The 18,866-nt window shown below is 31.5% G+C and overlaps 1 protein-coding gene across 1 annotated transcript; it reads right to left on the bottom strand.

The window, feature by feature from the left end:
• Positions 1–16,947: 16,947 nt before the first annotated feature.
• On the bottom strand, positions 16,948–18,653 carry LOC124533116. Its single transcript, XM_047108280.1, has 3 exons — positions 17,910–18,653; positions 17,654–17,819; positions 16,948–17,261 (listed from the first exon to the last, which is right to left on the bottom strand). Exons 1-3 carry the CDS (start codon positions 18,651–18,653, stop codon positions 16,948–16,950), a joined length of 1,224 nt encoding a protein of 407 aa, XP_046964236.1.
• Between the last annotated feature and the right edge of the window lie 213 nt (positions 18,654–18,866).

Here is an 18,866-nt window from a genome sequence, read left to right as displayed (position 1 = left end):
CTGATACTAAATATAGCAGAGAATGTCTAATTATTAGTGTTTCTTTATCCACGTATTACATATATTATATATTACAAAAACCTTTCTCTCGAATGACTATTGAAAAAAACCACATCAAAATCCGTTGCGTAATTTTAAAGATCTAAGCATACATAGGGACAGATATCGGTAAGCGACTTTGTTTTATACTATGTCATGAAAAGTAGAATTGTTCCACAGTTATGATTAAACTGAGGTTACTTTTTGTAAGAAATAGTTAAAGTATCAAACAAGCCCGCCTGGGTAGGTACCACCCATTCATCAGATGTTCTACCGCTACACAACAGTACGCAGTATTGTTGTGTTCCGGTTTGAAGGTTGAGTGAGCCAGTGTAACTACAGGCACAAGGGACATAACATCTTAGTTCCCAAGGTTGGTGGCGCATTGACGACGTAAGAAATAGTTAATATTTCTTACAGCGTCATTGTCTATGGGTGATGGTGACCACATACCTAATCCAAAAAAAAAGTTGAATCAGAATGGAATCAGTAACGTATCATAGAATCGACTCCCGAGCTGTCACTTTACTTTTAATACAGAAAAAAAAATACTATAAAACTTAAGTATTAAATATATCCATAAGCCTATAAAGCGTTGAATAAACATTAAACTAGAAACAGTCAGCGTTGGTTTTCTCACATTAAAATCAACTTATCTGTATTAATATCGAAATTTACTTCCCCCGCCTGTTAAACATCGTACAATCTGTCACGACGACATTCATACATTATAATCTTTTTAATACCAAAGAGTATCGATGGGTATATTGTGCCTAGACACTGGACATACTCTGAGAGACAAATAAAGGAAACTATTTCATTTATTTTTTACTTCATACTGAGTTAATATAATAATTAAATTGTTTTCTTTTTTATACCTGACTTATAGGTTATATTGCAGTAGTAGTTTTTATGTCTGAATACAAATCAGATCATTTATTTAAGCCTCTTTTATTCTTGTTCAATATGTTTTCTTTATAACCAGCCATATATATGTATTTTATTTTTTTTTAAATCGAATTACGGTGCATATTCCATTTTTTTTCACACTACTTCAAAACGACTGCAATTAATTTTAATAACTTACCCAATATAGAATACATAATTACAAAATATCTTATTAATATATCGCGTCAAAAACGAGTCGATTTATTATCAAACTATTGTAAAGTTTGAACAAGTGACAAATTATTCATTCAGTAACATGTTTTTTCAAAATTATGATTAAAATTCTATGAAAAAATGATGAGTTTTTTGTACTTTTATGCATAAAATTGTGAAATATATCGTGTTTAACATTAATAATTTACATACTCTGTGTCCATAACTGATCGATTCGGCGGCCGCGCCCGCGCAGGTCACGTGATGCGCGCGTGTCGCACTTTACGCAACGCCGTGACATAAGAAGATTAATCTCAATTTGAGTACTTAATAATACGATTTTTTTTTATTAATCATTTTGCTGCTGATTTTTTATTTTAATTTATTACAATAAAAATCACACAGAGTTATTATTATCTACGCTTTTTATTTTACTGAACAAAATCTTGTTAAAAGTATTTTTCTTTTATTTATTTTGTGGTTTTATTTTGTTGTCGTTAAGAATCTTGGCATATATTCGTTCTAGTAGGATATAGATATGTATATATATATATATATATATATATATATATATATAATGTCCAACACGGCCTTAAACGTAGGTCTCTACAATTTTTGTCAATTCCTCAGTTATTCTTAAATCTTTTTCAAGACATACTATGTGGTTCTATTAAGTTTTAATCATTTTCCTACAGTGCTTTCTCTCGCCATCACTATTACACAAATTTACAAATTTAACACATATTATAAAACTAAATAAGATATGAAGTTCTATTTCGAGAATCTTAACACTTAATTGGCAGTATAAATTACATCCAGTGCGTGCGCACCATAAAAAAATAATTGTCATATATTTTTTCAAATCGCTTCAAATTTCATATAACTTCAACTGTAAGTTCGATACTAGTTACATTACAAATGTACTAATATAAAGAGTGTGACGTAAGCCACCAACAGCTAACCAAAACATGGGCTTAGACCCTTACCATCATTAAGTTGTACCAGTTCAATGCATAAAGTTATTCTTTATCTCCAGTCCAATGTATAAGCGATAGCGTTTTATATGTATCCAAACAAATTTACAAATATTATCAAGTAATAAAAATAATAAAGAAAAATAGTGAAAAGAAAATCAATCAGCATTAAAAGTGCAAATCACTAGTTCGCTAGTAATGTAACCTATCTCAAGACAAGCTCTAATCTGAACCGCAAAAAATTATGTATGATGTAATACAATTTCCAGAATTAAAAATAACAAATTGAATTAAATTAATGTAATGACAATATTAACTACATTAAATACTTATTTAGAATACATATTTTAGAACTGCAGTCTTATTCAGTACGAAATCATTTCACCTGCGAAATTAGAAGCACAGATTAAAATAAGCTAAATACTGTCAAACAGGCTACTTTCAAGCCTTCCAACCAAGCTTGCCGTGTCATTTTATTTCTCATATAGCTGTAACTTATTTAAAAATCATTGTATTTTCAAGTATGGCTAGTATGACGTCATCGTATGTATAAAAAAGATGACGCGATCGGTTATTACAAACGAACGAAGAATCTACTCTTTTCTAAATCTTAACAACCAACTAACCTGATACGCTATTTTGACACGTATGTCAGTTAAATGCTATAACAGTCAGAGTTAATATCGCAAATCACTATTCCCTTTTTTGTTGTGAAGTTATTTAGTCTTTTCTTAGGGTATGGATAAAATATGTCTTAATTATAAAGTCGCTTCACACTTAGACCCCTTCACCGAACCAGATTCATCCCGTGCGATGTATAGTTGCGTGAAATTTACATTTTTGCTATTCATTGCGGCCGCGAGCCGTTTTTCTGACGCGCCTTCCACGTGGGGCTCGGCCCTTTTGCTAGGGTTGAGGTACAGACACGTACAGAAGTGACTATTGTTTTGATAGCAGAAAATATTAACTGACATTATTAGAAACATCACAGAAAATCCATCGCAATGTGCATTTGGATGATTTAAAAACAGTTCTTCGTTTCTGTGTTGATAAATATTTTAGGCCTCATTATTGTGATGCATGTATGTACCATGTAAAGATGTTGTTGTTGTTCTATTTTTAAACTTTCATTGATATAATTAAGAACTCAATTCAAAAAATAAGCCAACGATCTTAAAATTTAGGTTGTGATGCTGACTGCAAAAAAGAAAAAGGGAAATTAACGTTTAACAGAACGATGCGAAATGATTAGGTATATCAGGACTAAAATCAGGATTCAAACACAATGTCATTATAAGTCTATTCTATTCAAATAGTGAACAAAACTTGGTAACGTATGTTGGAATAATACAAAAATATGATCATATTAAAATAAATATGCTAACACGTATTTATCAAATGCTTTAGAAAACGGTAAATTAATTAATTATAATTGGCAGTAAGCCTTTTTCACTTCACAGTACTCCACACAACATTCACAAGCAGTGCGGATTCTCTGCATTCCGGACGAGTTTTAGTAAATTGAGTTCAGAGAAAATGCCCGAGGTCTTACGGACCCTCGGTTATGATCGTAATAATAATTAATTTTGCGTAACGTATATAAAAATATACAAATTTATTGTTATAAAATATATATAATCATTTTTATATCCCAATTCATATAAGTTGAAGTTCGAAAATTGAAACTCGCTACATTCGCTGTTCAATTTTTATTAATATTTAATCATTTTGATATAAATACTCTTTTTAAATATAATAGTATACCTAATATTCTATTTTCAAACAGCATTTATATCAAAAAGTATAAGAAACAACTTTAACTTAAACAGATTATATCTTATCGAGAAATTCTAGATCTTAAACTACAAAAAAATCCCGAGAATATTTTCATTTACATGTATGTATATTATGTATGTACATTTCCCACTGCTGAGATAAGGCCTCCTCTTCCATAGCGGAGAAGGTTTGGAACATATTCCACCACGCTGTTCCAAATGCGGGTTGGTGGAATGCACATGTGGCAGAATTTCGATGAAATTAGACACGTGCAGGTTTCCTCACGATGTTTTCCTTCACCTCCGAGTACGAGATGAATTATAAACTCAAATTAAGCACATATACATAGTGGTACGTATATATGCGTATAGTGGTGAATTAAAAAATAATTAATTAAAACATATTTTCTTAACACAGATCAAGGAAGTAACATATTTAATGCTTATTAATCAGCTAAATAATTTATATTGCTTTTATATTACGTATTTAAATTTGTAAACCGTCGCGACACCGAGCTTCCCATAGCATCGCCACGCGCCATCTTTTGCTACGCCATGGAAGTTATCAAAAATTAATACCGTATCAATTGATCGTGAATTCAAATGAAAACATACTTAATCGTTATAGATATAAAGTTGAAAATGCAATTGCTTTAATAAATAAGGGCGCCGGTATAGATTTATAAGCATGAAATAAATAAATAGAATTATCTACGGTAGAGAATTGCGTAGATATATTTCTGGGGCGGGAGAGCCGCGTGGCAGTAGTTAGTGATGTTTTCCCGTGACTGCACCAATTATTGAAATTTGATTCTAACTTGTATCTGAACCACCCACAAATCTACTACATACTGAGTATAAACGAAATTTCAGTAAATGTACTTTAAAAGGATCTAAGCTTATCCCAAATTAAAGTAGATTATTTTGTTATTGAAATATTTTATTATTCACAATTATATTCCACAAAAAAAGTGTCCTCTTCCTTATTTTCCTATTGTTATAGTTACATAATTAAAGTAATTATGTGACTATGGCCAGTTATAACTTATGAATTTGAAACTTATTAAATAAATACACCGTAATATAATATCTTGTTTAATTAACCTTACAACTTCTTTGTTTATATATACAGTAGGTATGAGTATTTGGATATTTATGTATTTTGGGTTATAGGTTCAAGCTTGCTTCATATCAAATAGGTACATGAAATTCAGTTCAGTGGTTTAGCCGTGATAGAACAGACAGGCAGACTTACTACATTTATAATATTAGCATAAATATATAGATAAAACTTACCCATACTTGAGAGAGTTTCAGATGTAAAGGTAAAGAGAATGTGCCGATTTGTAAAACGAAAAGTACTAATAATATCTTCTTATATCGTAGCTGCCAAAATTATAATAAAGTTTATTCAAATATTGATATATTATTCGAAAAAATGTATTATTTAAAAAATAAAGTTAATAAGATTAATTTATGTATCAATTCATAGTTTGTTCTGACGTGTATTACTATTACAGACAAATATTTTGCCGGTAATTTAATTAACCGATGTAGCCATTAATGCCTTACATTTATGTTAGATTTTTTTCATAACTGCCGAAGATTTTCGTCAGTATATGTTTTTAATATTTGATTTTATGTATGTTAGTCTTTTTTTAATTTTAATAATATGTGTTTAATTACCAGTGGAAACTTAGCTGATATGTAATTTTGTATATTCATACCCCATACGTTTATTTTATTGTTTGTTTCCCTAAAATAAAATAAAATAAATACTTACAAAAAATCTATATTGGTATCGGTGCATTAAAATATGCATTAAACGCAAAACCTCTGCAGCCAGATGTTACCTAAACACCATCATGATATCAAAATCAATATTATTTATTCAAGTAGACTTATTCATGAAAGAACTTTTGAAATGTCTCGTTACCGTATTTAATTAAATGTTAAGTTACCACCGGGTCGGAAAGCTGAGAGAGACTCAGTATTTTTCTTTTGTAATTATAGAGTATCATAGTAAAATACAATTATTATTTTATATATCCTACATTTATATGTCTCGGTGGTAGGGCTTTGTGCAAGCCCACCTGGGTAGGTACCACCCCCTCAGCAGTTATTCTACCGCCAAATAACAGTACTCAGTATTGTTGTATTCCGGTTTGAAGGGTGAGTGAGCCAGTGTAACTACAGGCACAAGGGACATGACATCTTAGTTCCCAAGGTTGGTGACACATTGACGATGTAAAGAATAGTTAATATTTCCTACAGCGTCATTATCTATGGGTGATGGTGACCCATATGCTCGTCCGCCAAACTATACCACAAAAAAAAATCGTATTTTTAAATTGATACGTACTAATAAGTCCATGCCTATTCTTTTTCCACTGCTGAGCTAAAACCTCCTCTCCCTCTTTAATGAGAAGGTTAGAGCATATTCAACCATACTGCACCAATACGGATAGGTGGATTCACATATGGCAGAATTTCGTTGTTCGTTCGAACTGAAATTAGACACTTCCTTCACTGCACAAATTAAGCATATGAAAATTCTGTTGCGCTTGCTCGTGCTTGAACCCGCAATTATATGCTAAGCTTTACGTGTTCTAACCTCTGGGTCATATCGACTTAGAATTGCGGTTTTCAACATTTCACGAGGGAGATTTTCATTTCTCACTCTGTATGGCTCGCCCCAGTGTAAAAATTAGATATTTTTACACTACGAAATGAGTTTATACTGAATAACACTACTCTTGTAACTTGCATAGTATCATAGTCATTTTCAATACATATTAGGGATATTTCGAACATATATCTATATATAACTATATAAAATATACCTTATGGAGGTTCAATCGATACTCTATAGTAACCGTGTGTAAGGAAAAAACGTTATAAGAGAACAAAAAATCATAAAGCTTTCCGAAATTAGTTCCCGATGACAGTTCAGAAAACGCATACGAAGTAGACGCCTCTCTCCCGGTCTCGTTAATTTCAAAACACAATATAATTGGGAGAAAAAATGACATTGTATTTGGATATTTTTAATTACTTGCTGGATCTTTGTGCGAGAATATAGTAGGTACGAGACACTCATATATTCTGCAACCAAGTCATACTTGTTATTGCATTCTCATTTGATATAAATAAGCTAGTGTAACTACAGGCACAAAAAACACAGCAACAGCCTGTAAATTTCCCACTGCTGGGCTAAGGCCAGCTCCCTTTGCGGAAAAGTTTCGGAACATATTCCACCACGCTGTTTTAATGTGAGTTGATAGAATACACACGTGGCAGAATTTCTATGAAATTAGACACATGTAGGTTTCCTCACGACGTTTTCCTTCACCGCCGAGCGCGAGATGAATTATAAACACATGAGTATTCATTGGTGCATGCCCGGGATTGAACCGGCAATCATTGGTTTTTAACGCGTGCATCTTACGCGTTAAAACGACTGGACATCTCGGCTCATCAGACATAACATCTTAGTTCCCATGGTTCCCCATCGGCGATGAAATGAATGGTTAATATTTCTTAAACCAATACAATATCCAATCATTTCTGTATTTGAAATAAAACTATTTTAATTAATTTACACGAATATATATAAAAGTCTAGGTGAAATTTGTGCTCATATTTTAGCCATTGTATCGCTAATTGAACATCGTTATCGCAATTGAAGCCTTACACTACGTTAAAAATATATATATATCTGTACTGACTGACTTTGCAAATGTTGCCTAATGAAAGAATACGATTTGTTTTCTGATCACAATTCTTAAGGAATAGTTCGAGTCGAGACGAAATAAAAATTTAAAAAATATACTTATCTTTCATATTTTTTCCTATAAAACACATTAGTACGCACAGACAGCGGCCGACTTTGGTTTATTAGGAGAATTTTTTTCTTCAAAAAAAAAAAAAGGTTGTAGCGCCACGCAATACCCGCGGGTCCTTTGGTCACAGCAGGGATTCCCAAGTTTCGGTACTAAATTCCCTCGTGGCATATTTATTCATTTCGGTCCGTACCAAGATTATTTTCTACTAGAATTTTATGATAATCGTGGTTGTATAACGGCTAATGAATAACCTGTAGTCGCCGTTAATGTGACAATTGTGGACGGTTCAACAACTAACACGTTCGTTGTGAATGGTGACATGTTTTTTTTATCGAGTTTTTTTAAACGTAATGTGTTATCGATGTTTCGATTAGCATCTATTTCTGCACCTTGTACATCATTACCTACAGCGTTAGTAGGATATAATTATTCCATGTTTTGTAAGTTATACTTTTTGCTGTGTTTCTTTCGCCGGTCGAAGTGTCTCCAAGCTGGTGGTAGATTTTTGACTTCTATATTGAATGAAGATTTTTGATTTTGACTTTGTGTAACCTGTTGTTGTTTTAGCTGCATATTTACAAATATTGTCATAATTAATGTTTCAATGTTTTACAGCTGCAAAAGCTGTTGGTCTCAGAATATAACAATGAGAGCTATCGAACCTGATTTAAAGGTTTCGTGATACTTATGTATTTTTAAACAACAATTATATACTGATGTATTAAGGCCTCCTCTCCCTTTGCGAAAAAGATTTGGAACAATTATATACTAATGTATATAATTGAGAGTCGAGACGGCCCAGTGTTATTGCCTTGAACGCGTGTATCTTAACCGATGATTGCGGGTTCAAGCCCAGACAAGCACCGCTGATTCATATGCTTAATTTGTCTTTATAATTCATCTCGTACTCGGCGGCGAAGGAAAACATCGTGAGGAAAAACAACATGTGACAAATTTCATAGAAACTCTGCCACATGTGTATTCCACCAACCCGCATTGGAACAGCGTGGTGGAATATGTTCCAAACCTTCTCCTCTAAGGGAGAGGATGCCTTTAGCCCAGCAGTGGGAATTTACAGGCTGTTGTTGTTGTTGTTGTATATAATTGTTGTTTAATGTAAATTGTAATAAACTAAAATTAAACTTTGAAACTATTAGACATATAATAACGATATTCGTAATCCGAAATAAAGCATTTTGTATAGCTTAAAATTATTTTCCTTAAAGGATCTATTTTTAAGAAAGTTTTAAGAAAAATAGTATGAAGTTCATGATGATCATAATAATAATAATTAAATATTATTGAGATTTGCTTACTGGATGTCAAATGTGTTTTGACTCAAAAGTCATTATGTTGCATTAAATATCAATATTAAAATAAAATTTATAACGAACAAATAATAATCGTTAAAAAATACGAGTTTTTCTCTTTCAATTAAAACAATATTCTGTATGTAAACATGATTAACAAAAAAAAAAACAATTAAATACCGTATTTGTTGTAATTCTTTTTAAATATTCATATATAATGGTTCGCATTATAACAACTCGAGTTGAAAGTGGAGACAGATAAAACAAAAAACTTTAAAAAATTTTAAATTTCGAATTACAATTAAGAATTACATGTAGTCATATTTAATAAGTGTGACAAGATATTTACTTGCCCAATACAGCGACGTTTTGATATTGCTGACTAAAAAAGTCAATTAAAAAAAAATGTTAAGTGCGCTTATATATTTTAGAACTAATAAGATCTCGCTTAGTGTGCGATATCTCGTCGTATTTGAAACGACAAGTCGATACCATTAATCATCCACGCACGTCAATGGTTCCAGAAGATGGATGGACGACTGGATGGATGGTCGAAACTGCTCCCTCACCTTCAAAACGATAATTACCGATACAAACCTGGATAAGGGCTTTGTTAGGATCAGGTGATAATTCGTTCCTTATTAATTTCAAATGCAAGGTGCTTTAATTTAGTTTTTGTTGAAATAACAAATAAATGATACGAAATTGTATTAAGAATGATTGCCTTCGATTGTTTTCTTTTTTTTTTTTTATTTAATCCATTCCGTGGCGATGATGTTATAAAGTACGACCAATTGAATAAAATTATAAGTTGTGTTAAATAAAATTTTATTGAAATATGATTATTATATTGTATGTTATTACACATTTTTTTAAATTCATAAATAAAAAAAAAAACAAAAACGAACAGTAAAATCGTTTAATTAAATATTATTTTAAGACGAAAACGGACGACCTCGATAGGTCACAAGATTTTCTATAAATATATAATTATCGGTAAGGTTTTCAAGTTGTCTAAAATATAGCGGAGTCCCTACTAATGTATTATATTCAGACACTAGTCGACTCGACCGCCTTCTTTATTGTTGAATTATACATAAAATGTGCCCATTGTTAAACTTTATGTAAAACACGCTGTATATAATGTATTTTTATGTATAAGCAGCGGAATCTGCACGATGCGCATTAAGAAATAAACAGTGATTTTTGTATAATATAATCTATACGAGATTATCCCTTACTTATTATTTACTACTAATGGTGTATTGTGTGAAATTATTATTCAAATATATATTTATCATACTCAATTTAAGGTAAAATTACAAAATTATAAACATTATTTTTGAAAAAAAAAAAAAATATAAATTTTAGTAAATGTGTAAAAAAATCATGCCATGATTTCTCTATATTAAAAATAATAATAATTATAATAATTTATTGACACACCCAAGAAGTAATGTACACATTTTTTTGTGTTTCTTTCTAACTTGTAACTAAATCTAGGGTTTTTAAATTGTCAACTCTGGTAGTTGACCTCTGACTCTAAAACTTATTACTATATATACAAACTGTGATATCAGTGTCAGAAAAATAATAGGTATTCATTGTTAATATAATAAAACAATAAATAGCAGTTTCGGGCGACAGAATCTCGGTTTCATACTTGGGGGCACCCTCCGACATAATCCAATCGAAAAATCGCAAAGAAGGATTTTATGTAGAGCGGACATCTAAAAATCTTGGACTACAATACCTATTCTATAATCTCGCCTTGACCAATAAACAAATCATTCGAGAACCACAAGTAAGATCGGTGAGAGCGAAGGTTGCCATTACAAAAAAATCTCCCATAAATTATAAAATTTATTCCCCGAGCAGACGGGCTAACGTTAACATAATGTATAATCGTATAATCGTCCGCTTTACGTACGCCGCTTCCTAGCCATTAAAGCAGTCTAGATAGTAAACGTCGTTATAAACTAAACTAAATAACCCCATTTTGAATGCTTAATCGTTTTCCGAAGGCCCCAAAGAGGTTTTATTTTATGAGTTCTGTACATCCACCGACGTATGTTTTGATTTGCATTTCGTGAGAGTTCGTTTTATAAGTTTGCTATGAGAATATCAATTTACTTTGTATTAACGGTTGTTTAATGCTTATCAATACGGTTTGATAATGACGTATGACATTAAGCTGGAGTTATATAATAAGCGTATGCAGTTTATATTCACCGCTGTAATTAAATATATTAAAACAAGTACCGAAGGAAATTTCTACTAACAAATTGTCAATTTATCGTCATTGAATCGAAAGATACTAAGTTCCAGTTGCGTTTCGATCGGAGTTTGATCGAATTAGGATCGCATCGAAATCGTTATATATAACTAAAATTGACGTACCTACCGTTTAAATTGTGAAAATAGTAAAATAATTAAATTTTCGTATTATCCAAAAATAGTTTGTTTATTTTACGCATTTGAGACAAAACTCCAAAACATCATTAGTTATTAATGTATAAGAATTAATGTCAAGATGTAATAGTAACAAACAGACAGATAAACAACTCACAATCGCATTAAAATTAGTAAGCATGTGTAAGTGCTAAATTCTCCCACAGCAAGTATGTTGTAATTATTAATGATACAGTTTTTCCAGTCTATTAAATGTCCATAAAATTATTGAACGTGTTTTTGAACTATAATGAAACAATATAATTAAGTTAAAGACGCTTATTACATAAAAATAACTACTACTTTGGGTAATAATAAAATGCATACTTCAATTAAAGAGCTTCATTTGCTTTGAAATAAATCAAAACAATTCAATTATATTATTTGAAAGCGTATATATAAATAGAGCCGATGGTTAGAACAAGGGCATCTTAACCGATAATTGCGGGTTCAAGCCCAGGCCGGCACCATTGAATTTTCAGGTGCTTAATTTGTATTTATAATTCATCTCGTGGTCAAAACAACAAGTGACTATAATAATTTCAACGTAATTATCCAGTGGCGTAGCTATCGTATGGCCAGGTGGTGCAATGCACCAGGGCCCCAGAGTTCAGGGGGCCCTCTAAACTAAACCTCTACTTTCTGAAGCTAGAGAATCACGACCCTGCGCACAAGATTTCGTATTTGAATGTATCTATAATTTTAAAGGGTAATTATTAGTTAAAGAGAGATGGAAAAGAGAGGGCCCGATTTTTTTTCGATGCACCGGGGCCCTTCCTCACCTAGCTACGCCACTGTAATTATCTGCCAAATGTGAATCCATCAAACCACATAGGAGCAGCGTTGTGGAATATGCTTTAAACCTTATCCTCAAATGGTAGAGGAGACCTTAGCCGAGCAGTGGGAAATTTACAGATTGTATTTTTGATGTTTGTTGTATACAGAGAAAGAGACAGAGATAGAAAGAGAGAGAAAGATGTTTCCTAATACATAAACAAATACAAAATACTCTTACCTTAGATCCTTTAACCAATACAAGTCTCAATTTCTTGATTAACAATGCAGTTGTTTCTACGTTAAACATACAACAAAGACATTTACAAATACAATATTCATATGTATATGTAAATTATTTTGATACGTATCAACTTATTTATTTATCATAGTGGCAACAAACAAAAACTACTTAATATGACATATAAACAACACTATATTAAAGTTTAATCCTGTTCATTTTGTTGCAGGACTTTCATAAATTGTAATTGTAATTTCACAAGGCACAGTTATAACAATATAAATAACTGTAGTTAATTATGAAGTGTAGCAACACTGCGTTGTACGTTCGTTTCGATTTGTCTATTGTTTGACAGTTGGTGTTTAATATAATTATAAATGTCATGAAATTTTAAATATTAAATTGATTAGTTCTAACGATGTTGACATACTTTAACTCTTTACTTTTTTTTTGTTAAATTATATATTATCTTAAACACAAAACATTATAGAAACAAATAATTTAAACAATTTTATTGGATTTGAAGTTTAATACAAAAGTATTAAGAAGTGTCGTAAAAAAGTTGCAAATGATTTCAGATATGTTTAAGGATGTATTTGTTCTAAGTACATATATCTTCGTGTTGTAATATAGCAACATTATGTATACACTAAGGAATATTATGTAATTATATACCTAACCATAAAAAGTAATAAAGTACGCTTATATAGAATAACTAATGGCTCTTGAAGAAAAGGCTTGCATCACCACGCTACTTAAATGGGCTTTAGTAGATATTCAAAACAGATACTAGCAACAAAATTTCAGCCTCCATATTCAGTAACATTTTAGTAATTAAAATATTTATTAATGCACAACAGTCACATATTTTCTATTCATTATATCATATACTTATTCGTATGTAAATTTATGTCTGCAATACTTACCTATATATACGAATACATATGTATGTTTTTAATAATAAAAAATATTCTTATATCCTTTTTATATATTTGTAATGTACAATAATGTATATTACTAAGTTTCCTTAACTTCGAAGCACAAGATGTAGGTATTATAAACACAATTTGTGCACTTGAAACCGGCAAACACGTCTAACAATGTTAGGTAACAATAGATAAGTTATTTCGGCTATTTCTCATCTTATATAATGACAATAGAGCGATAGGTTTTAATGACATGTTGTAATTGTCGCAAACATATCCAGTGACACGTTTCATTAATTTTAAAGAAACTCAAAACCGAGTTTAACTTAAGAGTTGTATGATTAAAACGCTGTAATTGTTAAGGGCGCCGGAGGCTCGTAACAATAGCATTAAATATTTACACGCCTAATAGGAACCTATTTGAACAAATTAGTAGAATAAACTTTCTCTTAACAGGAAAATTGTTTAATTATGTTGTGGCGGCAAATCACCGTATATTATGAGCTGGTAAGCGAAGGTATGACAAAAATATCGAACTATATCGATAACTATCAACAATTTAAATACCTTGAAATTATTTTGTTTTACTTTACAAATACTTAAACATAATACGGCAACAGATCAACAACTTACATTACTTTTGGATGAGAAAGTTGTAGTTGTAAGTACCTTGGATTAATGTGGTTTTCAGTCCTAACAAACTTTATCGGTTATTTGGACCGACTAGATAGTACCTATGTATTACTTTGAAAACGTACAATCATACCAATCAATGCAAATACGTATTCGTAAAAAGTTAATCATTTCGGTGGTCTCGTATTTTGTTATCCACCTTTTTAAAAATATAATTAAAATATATACAATTTTATTTAGTAATTTTTATAATAAAATTTAGTAAGTTAACAGCACGGAAAAGCGTAAAATTAATTTACGTTACTGGTTAAAGAATATTTGTCTGCTAGCTAAAAGAAATAATATGAACTTAACAAATAATAACAATTTTTTTTATTTTAATGTCAATATACAAACTTAATTTAAAAAAAACGTGTCAAACGTCGTTGTTGTTCATTGTAGGTAATGCGTCGTTATATTTCATAGCCTGTTCGAAATGCCAGTCGTCAGCTTCCGGTATTGGCATCCATTGATGGCCCTGGTACAGGTAGGACCTGCCACCGCGTCCCCGGTAACCCAACCTGCCTGCCGCTTCTTGTATCTGATCTTTCTTCGGCACCTGATTCACTCTTGCGAATATAAAAACAGTGTCTTCCTACAATAATAAATATGAATATTCATTTTATTGTAAAACATAGATCACAATGTGTCGGCTTATTTGAAATTTAGATAATTTGAACTGCCTAGGTCAAAATGCTATTGTTTGATGATGCCGATTTTTTTCCTTGTACATAATTTAGAAATGATGATATCATGTAATACTATTCATTTTTTATTCATAAGTGGAAAAATCTGAATGTTCTAGATAACTAGTATATTGTTCACAATATGAATTAATAAATAATCAGAAAAAGATGCTTCCAATTTAATCTATAGTTTATTAATAATTTATAATACATATACTATGGCCCAGTGGTTGGAACACGTGCATCTTAATCGCTGATTTCGGGTTCAAACCCAGGCAAGCACCACTATATATATATGGGCTTAATTTGTGTTTATAATTCATCTCGAGCTCGGCGGTGAAGGAAAACATCGTAAGGATACCTGCATGTGTCTAATTTCATCGAAATTCTGTCACATGTGCATTCCACAAACCCCTTATTGGAACAGCATGGTGGAATATTGAAGTGGTGGCCTTATCTCAGCAATGGGAAATTTACAGACTGTCACTACTATAATAATACTTTAAGTCAATACTCACCTTACACAACATCATGCCTACGTATAAATTATCGCCTGTCTGCTTGATTCGAATATCTAACCGATCAATAATATCGCCTTCCTTCAGACCTAGAATTTAGATACAGAACGTTGTTAATGTTGATAATGAGGATGATGTGTGAAAGACAATATGGCTGGATATAAACATTCTTATGACTTGTGAAATGACGTCAGACAGAGAAGTATTTAAGAAGAAGAAATTCTGCGCAGACCCCAAATAAAATTGGGATAAAAGGATGGTGATCAAGATAATGCTACTGCTACTGAATATTGGGTACATTATAGGACGTGGATATAACATACAAAACACCTAGAGAATATTATGACAGGCAATAATAACAAGGACAAAATAACTCGCATTATTCTGATTCTTCAGATTGATCGCCAATTCTGCTCCGCTCGCGAAAAGACACATAGAAAACCATAGAAGAAAGAAGAAATAGCTACATAACCAAGATCAAGATCTTCAGAGTTAAAAGGACAATTCGACTAACCTTTGTAAGGTACATATAAATAGTAGTGACCTCTATCATTTCTCTCAACGAGAAAATATGTGCTGTTGTTTCGTTCAATCATAAGTAAGCTCTTGGCCGTCCAATTAACTGGTTCCAATACGTGTCCATCAAGAACATATTTCAGGTAGGCTTTTTGCTATACATTAAATATACATTACAATACATTCATTTCTCAATTATATTACTCACAAATCTTACTGACAAACATTGTTCCCTCACATTGTCATCAATTATTTGACATTCGAAAGAAGATACCATTAGTCAAATAATATTTCATAAATTCATTTATAAATAAGCGCAACTGCACTTAGGTAAACATTAATACTTAGTTATGATCCAGTATAACTTCAGACACAAAAGACAACGTCAGCTTCCACGATTGATGGTGTATTGGTGACGTAAAAAATAGATAATACATTTGGTTAATACATAGTGTTACAGTCTATGGGTATTGGTGTCCATTTACCAACAGATAGACAATTTGACCTACATACATACATATATCATAAAAAATTTAATGAATTTAAATTACTGCCTTATATACTACTTCTATTAAAAATATATAATTTTTTAGAAGACACTTTTCAGAGACTTTCGAAATAATAATAATATAATAAATTTTCTTACCTTTTCTGTCGGTACAACGAATTTCACAAACATTATTGATTGCGGCATACCCCAGTAGTAGAAAGCAATCCACTCTGAATCCAGTACCGAATATGGGTTGAACCTCGCAAAGCGACTGAAGTCGTCACATGTAGTCGTCTCATTATCATTTAAACCGCTTGGATTTCTTCCACACCTAATACTTGGTACATAAAACATTAAAACTGTAATAACTTTAATTTTTAAAATAAATTTTGTCATGACCAATTATTTTGCAAATGAAACAGAAAAAAATGACACAGATAATAAAAAAAAACTCGATGAATCAAGAACAACACTCATTCAAAGGAAAAGTATTAGAGCATTTATACAACTTTCGAAGGATGTTTGACATTTTTAATGACGAGTTTACACAGGATGTTGATGATTACACCAAACGGATGTTTAAAAGAATAAAGACGTGATTTAATGATTATGTTTTTAATCATAACATATTAGTGTTTGGTTTGGAAATCTACATCACCGCTAGGTATTGGTATCTGTATGATCTTTCTGGACTCTGCTTCTATTTTCCTCAACTTCTCCAATCTTTCCAGCATCGCTTCTGCTTCTAAATCACGATAAGCCGTGTACCCCACGCCTCGGAATTTCAACGTGCTAGCTTCGAGGGTTTTATCTTGGTCACTTTGAGGTTCGGTTCCTAGTTCTGCCATTAGAAGCGCATAGTTCTCATCACAATACAACATCGCAAGGTACGGATCATGTATCTTCATTCTTAACGTTATGAGGGGTAACGTTATATTTTTGCCTACAAAAATTATAATACTGTTAGTTTAGCCATTCATGTCAATTTAATTATTTTATTAGTAAAATTAACAAATTTTTACACGTGTATTTATGCACTTCGAAAAACCCTTATATAGGGTTACTGGTAATTCAATGTATTCACGTTAGGAGGTCGTTTAACCCCCATATGCATACCGCAAAAGTGAACCATTTTTGAGTTATTATATTTCTCAGCTTTTTTTCAAAATAAGCCAATAAAAATGTATTAAAAAAGTATCAATTTAACATACTCATCAATCACACATTATACACATATTTACCCAGAGTATATAATATATGTACATATTAATCATGCATTACATTGCTTAGATTATTAACTAATTCTACTTGACTTCTGAAATTAGTAATACATACCCTCAACGGCCGACGGTAACTCCTGTTTGGGTATTCCGTAAAATAATCCTCTCCTATCGCCAGCAATTAAGAGAATATCTCTTGATTCCTTTAAAAGCAGTTTCGGTTCTTTCCAATTTATGTTTCTGATATAACGAGAATAGGTAGATTTATAAAATTGTACAATCTAAAATAATTTTATAAAGTTAATTTAACACGAGATTCTTTTATTTAATAATAAATCAACAAATTTTATAAAATCTACATATGTAATTACCTTTTTGGTTGGATATGAAAAAGTATGAACTATTGCAGGACTTTTTTCTGTTCTTGTTGACCATATATAGAAAGGCAGCCATTTAGTGTTGACTACATCATCGGGATGAAAGACCGCTCGTTTAGCGAATTCAGTGCATGTAGTCCATTGCGTTTCTTCTTTAGGTTTCGCGAAGAATGTATTTTCTTGAAAATAATCAGATAAGTTGCCTCGAAGATTTGTTTCGATTGCTTTACTTTTAACTGTGCCTAAATTTTTATTGTATTTCTCTTTGAATGCTTTGTTTCTTACATGAGCAAGAGGGTTTGCTAGATTTCTTTCTAAGAGATTAGAAAAATCGATCCCCAGTGGTCTATTAGTTTTCAAAGTTGTTTCTCCTTTATAGTCTAAAGATATGTTATTTTTTTTATGATGTAAAATTTCATCTCTCGGACTCAAGAATAGTTGCGGATGATCATTCAGATTCAACTTATTCTGTCGAGATTTCTTGATTATTTCCTTAATTTTGCCGCCCTGCTTTGATTCAGGCATTTCGCTCTCTGGTTCAAATCGTCTGTGGCTCGGATCTCGAAAACTGTTTCTGTACACATGTCCAAAGTCAAATCCTTGTTGAACCGTTTCTGATTGTTCATTATTTCCGTAATTATTAAAAACTTTATAGTCTGATCGTATCTCTGGTATATCATCCAATGCTCTTTTCGCTTCTGTAGTCGTGATTAAAAACAAAACGAACAATGCATACATTCTTCCGTGTATTACCTCTTTTTTTATCGTATTGATGTCTTTATACTGAGCGTGTATTAAAGGACAGGGTTTGTGTGCTGTGTGGTACATAACATAAAAAAAAAAAATTACTATTTTTAGTAGCACAACATTTGATACAATATGACGTCACAATACGAAAAAATAACATTCTTACACTTAGATCTTGGCAAATTTTCTATTAATTACAGGTAC

The sequence above is a fragment of the Vanessa cardui genome, chromosome 10, assembly GCF_905220365.1.
Source record: "Vanessa cardui chromosome 10, ilVanCard2.1, whole genome shotgun sequence".
Taxonomy (NCBI): Eukaryota; Metazoa; Arthropoda; class Insecta; order Lepidoptera; family Nymphalidae; genus Vanessa; species Vanessa cardui.
This window is presented reverse-complemented; position numbering and strand designations above follow the sequence as displayed.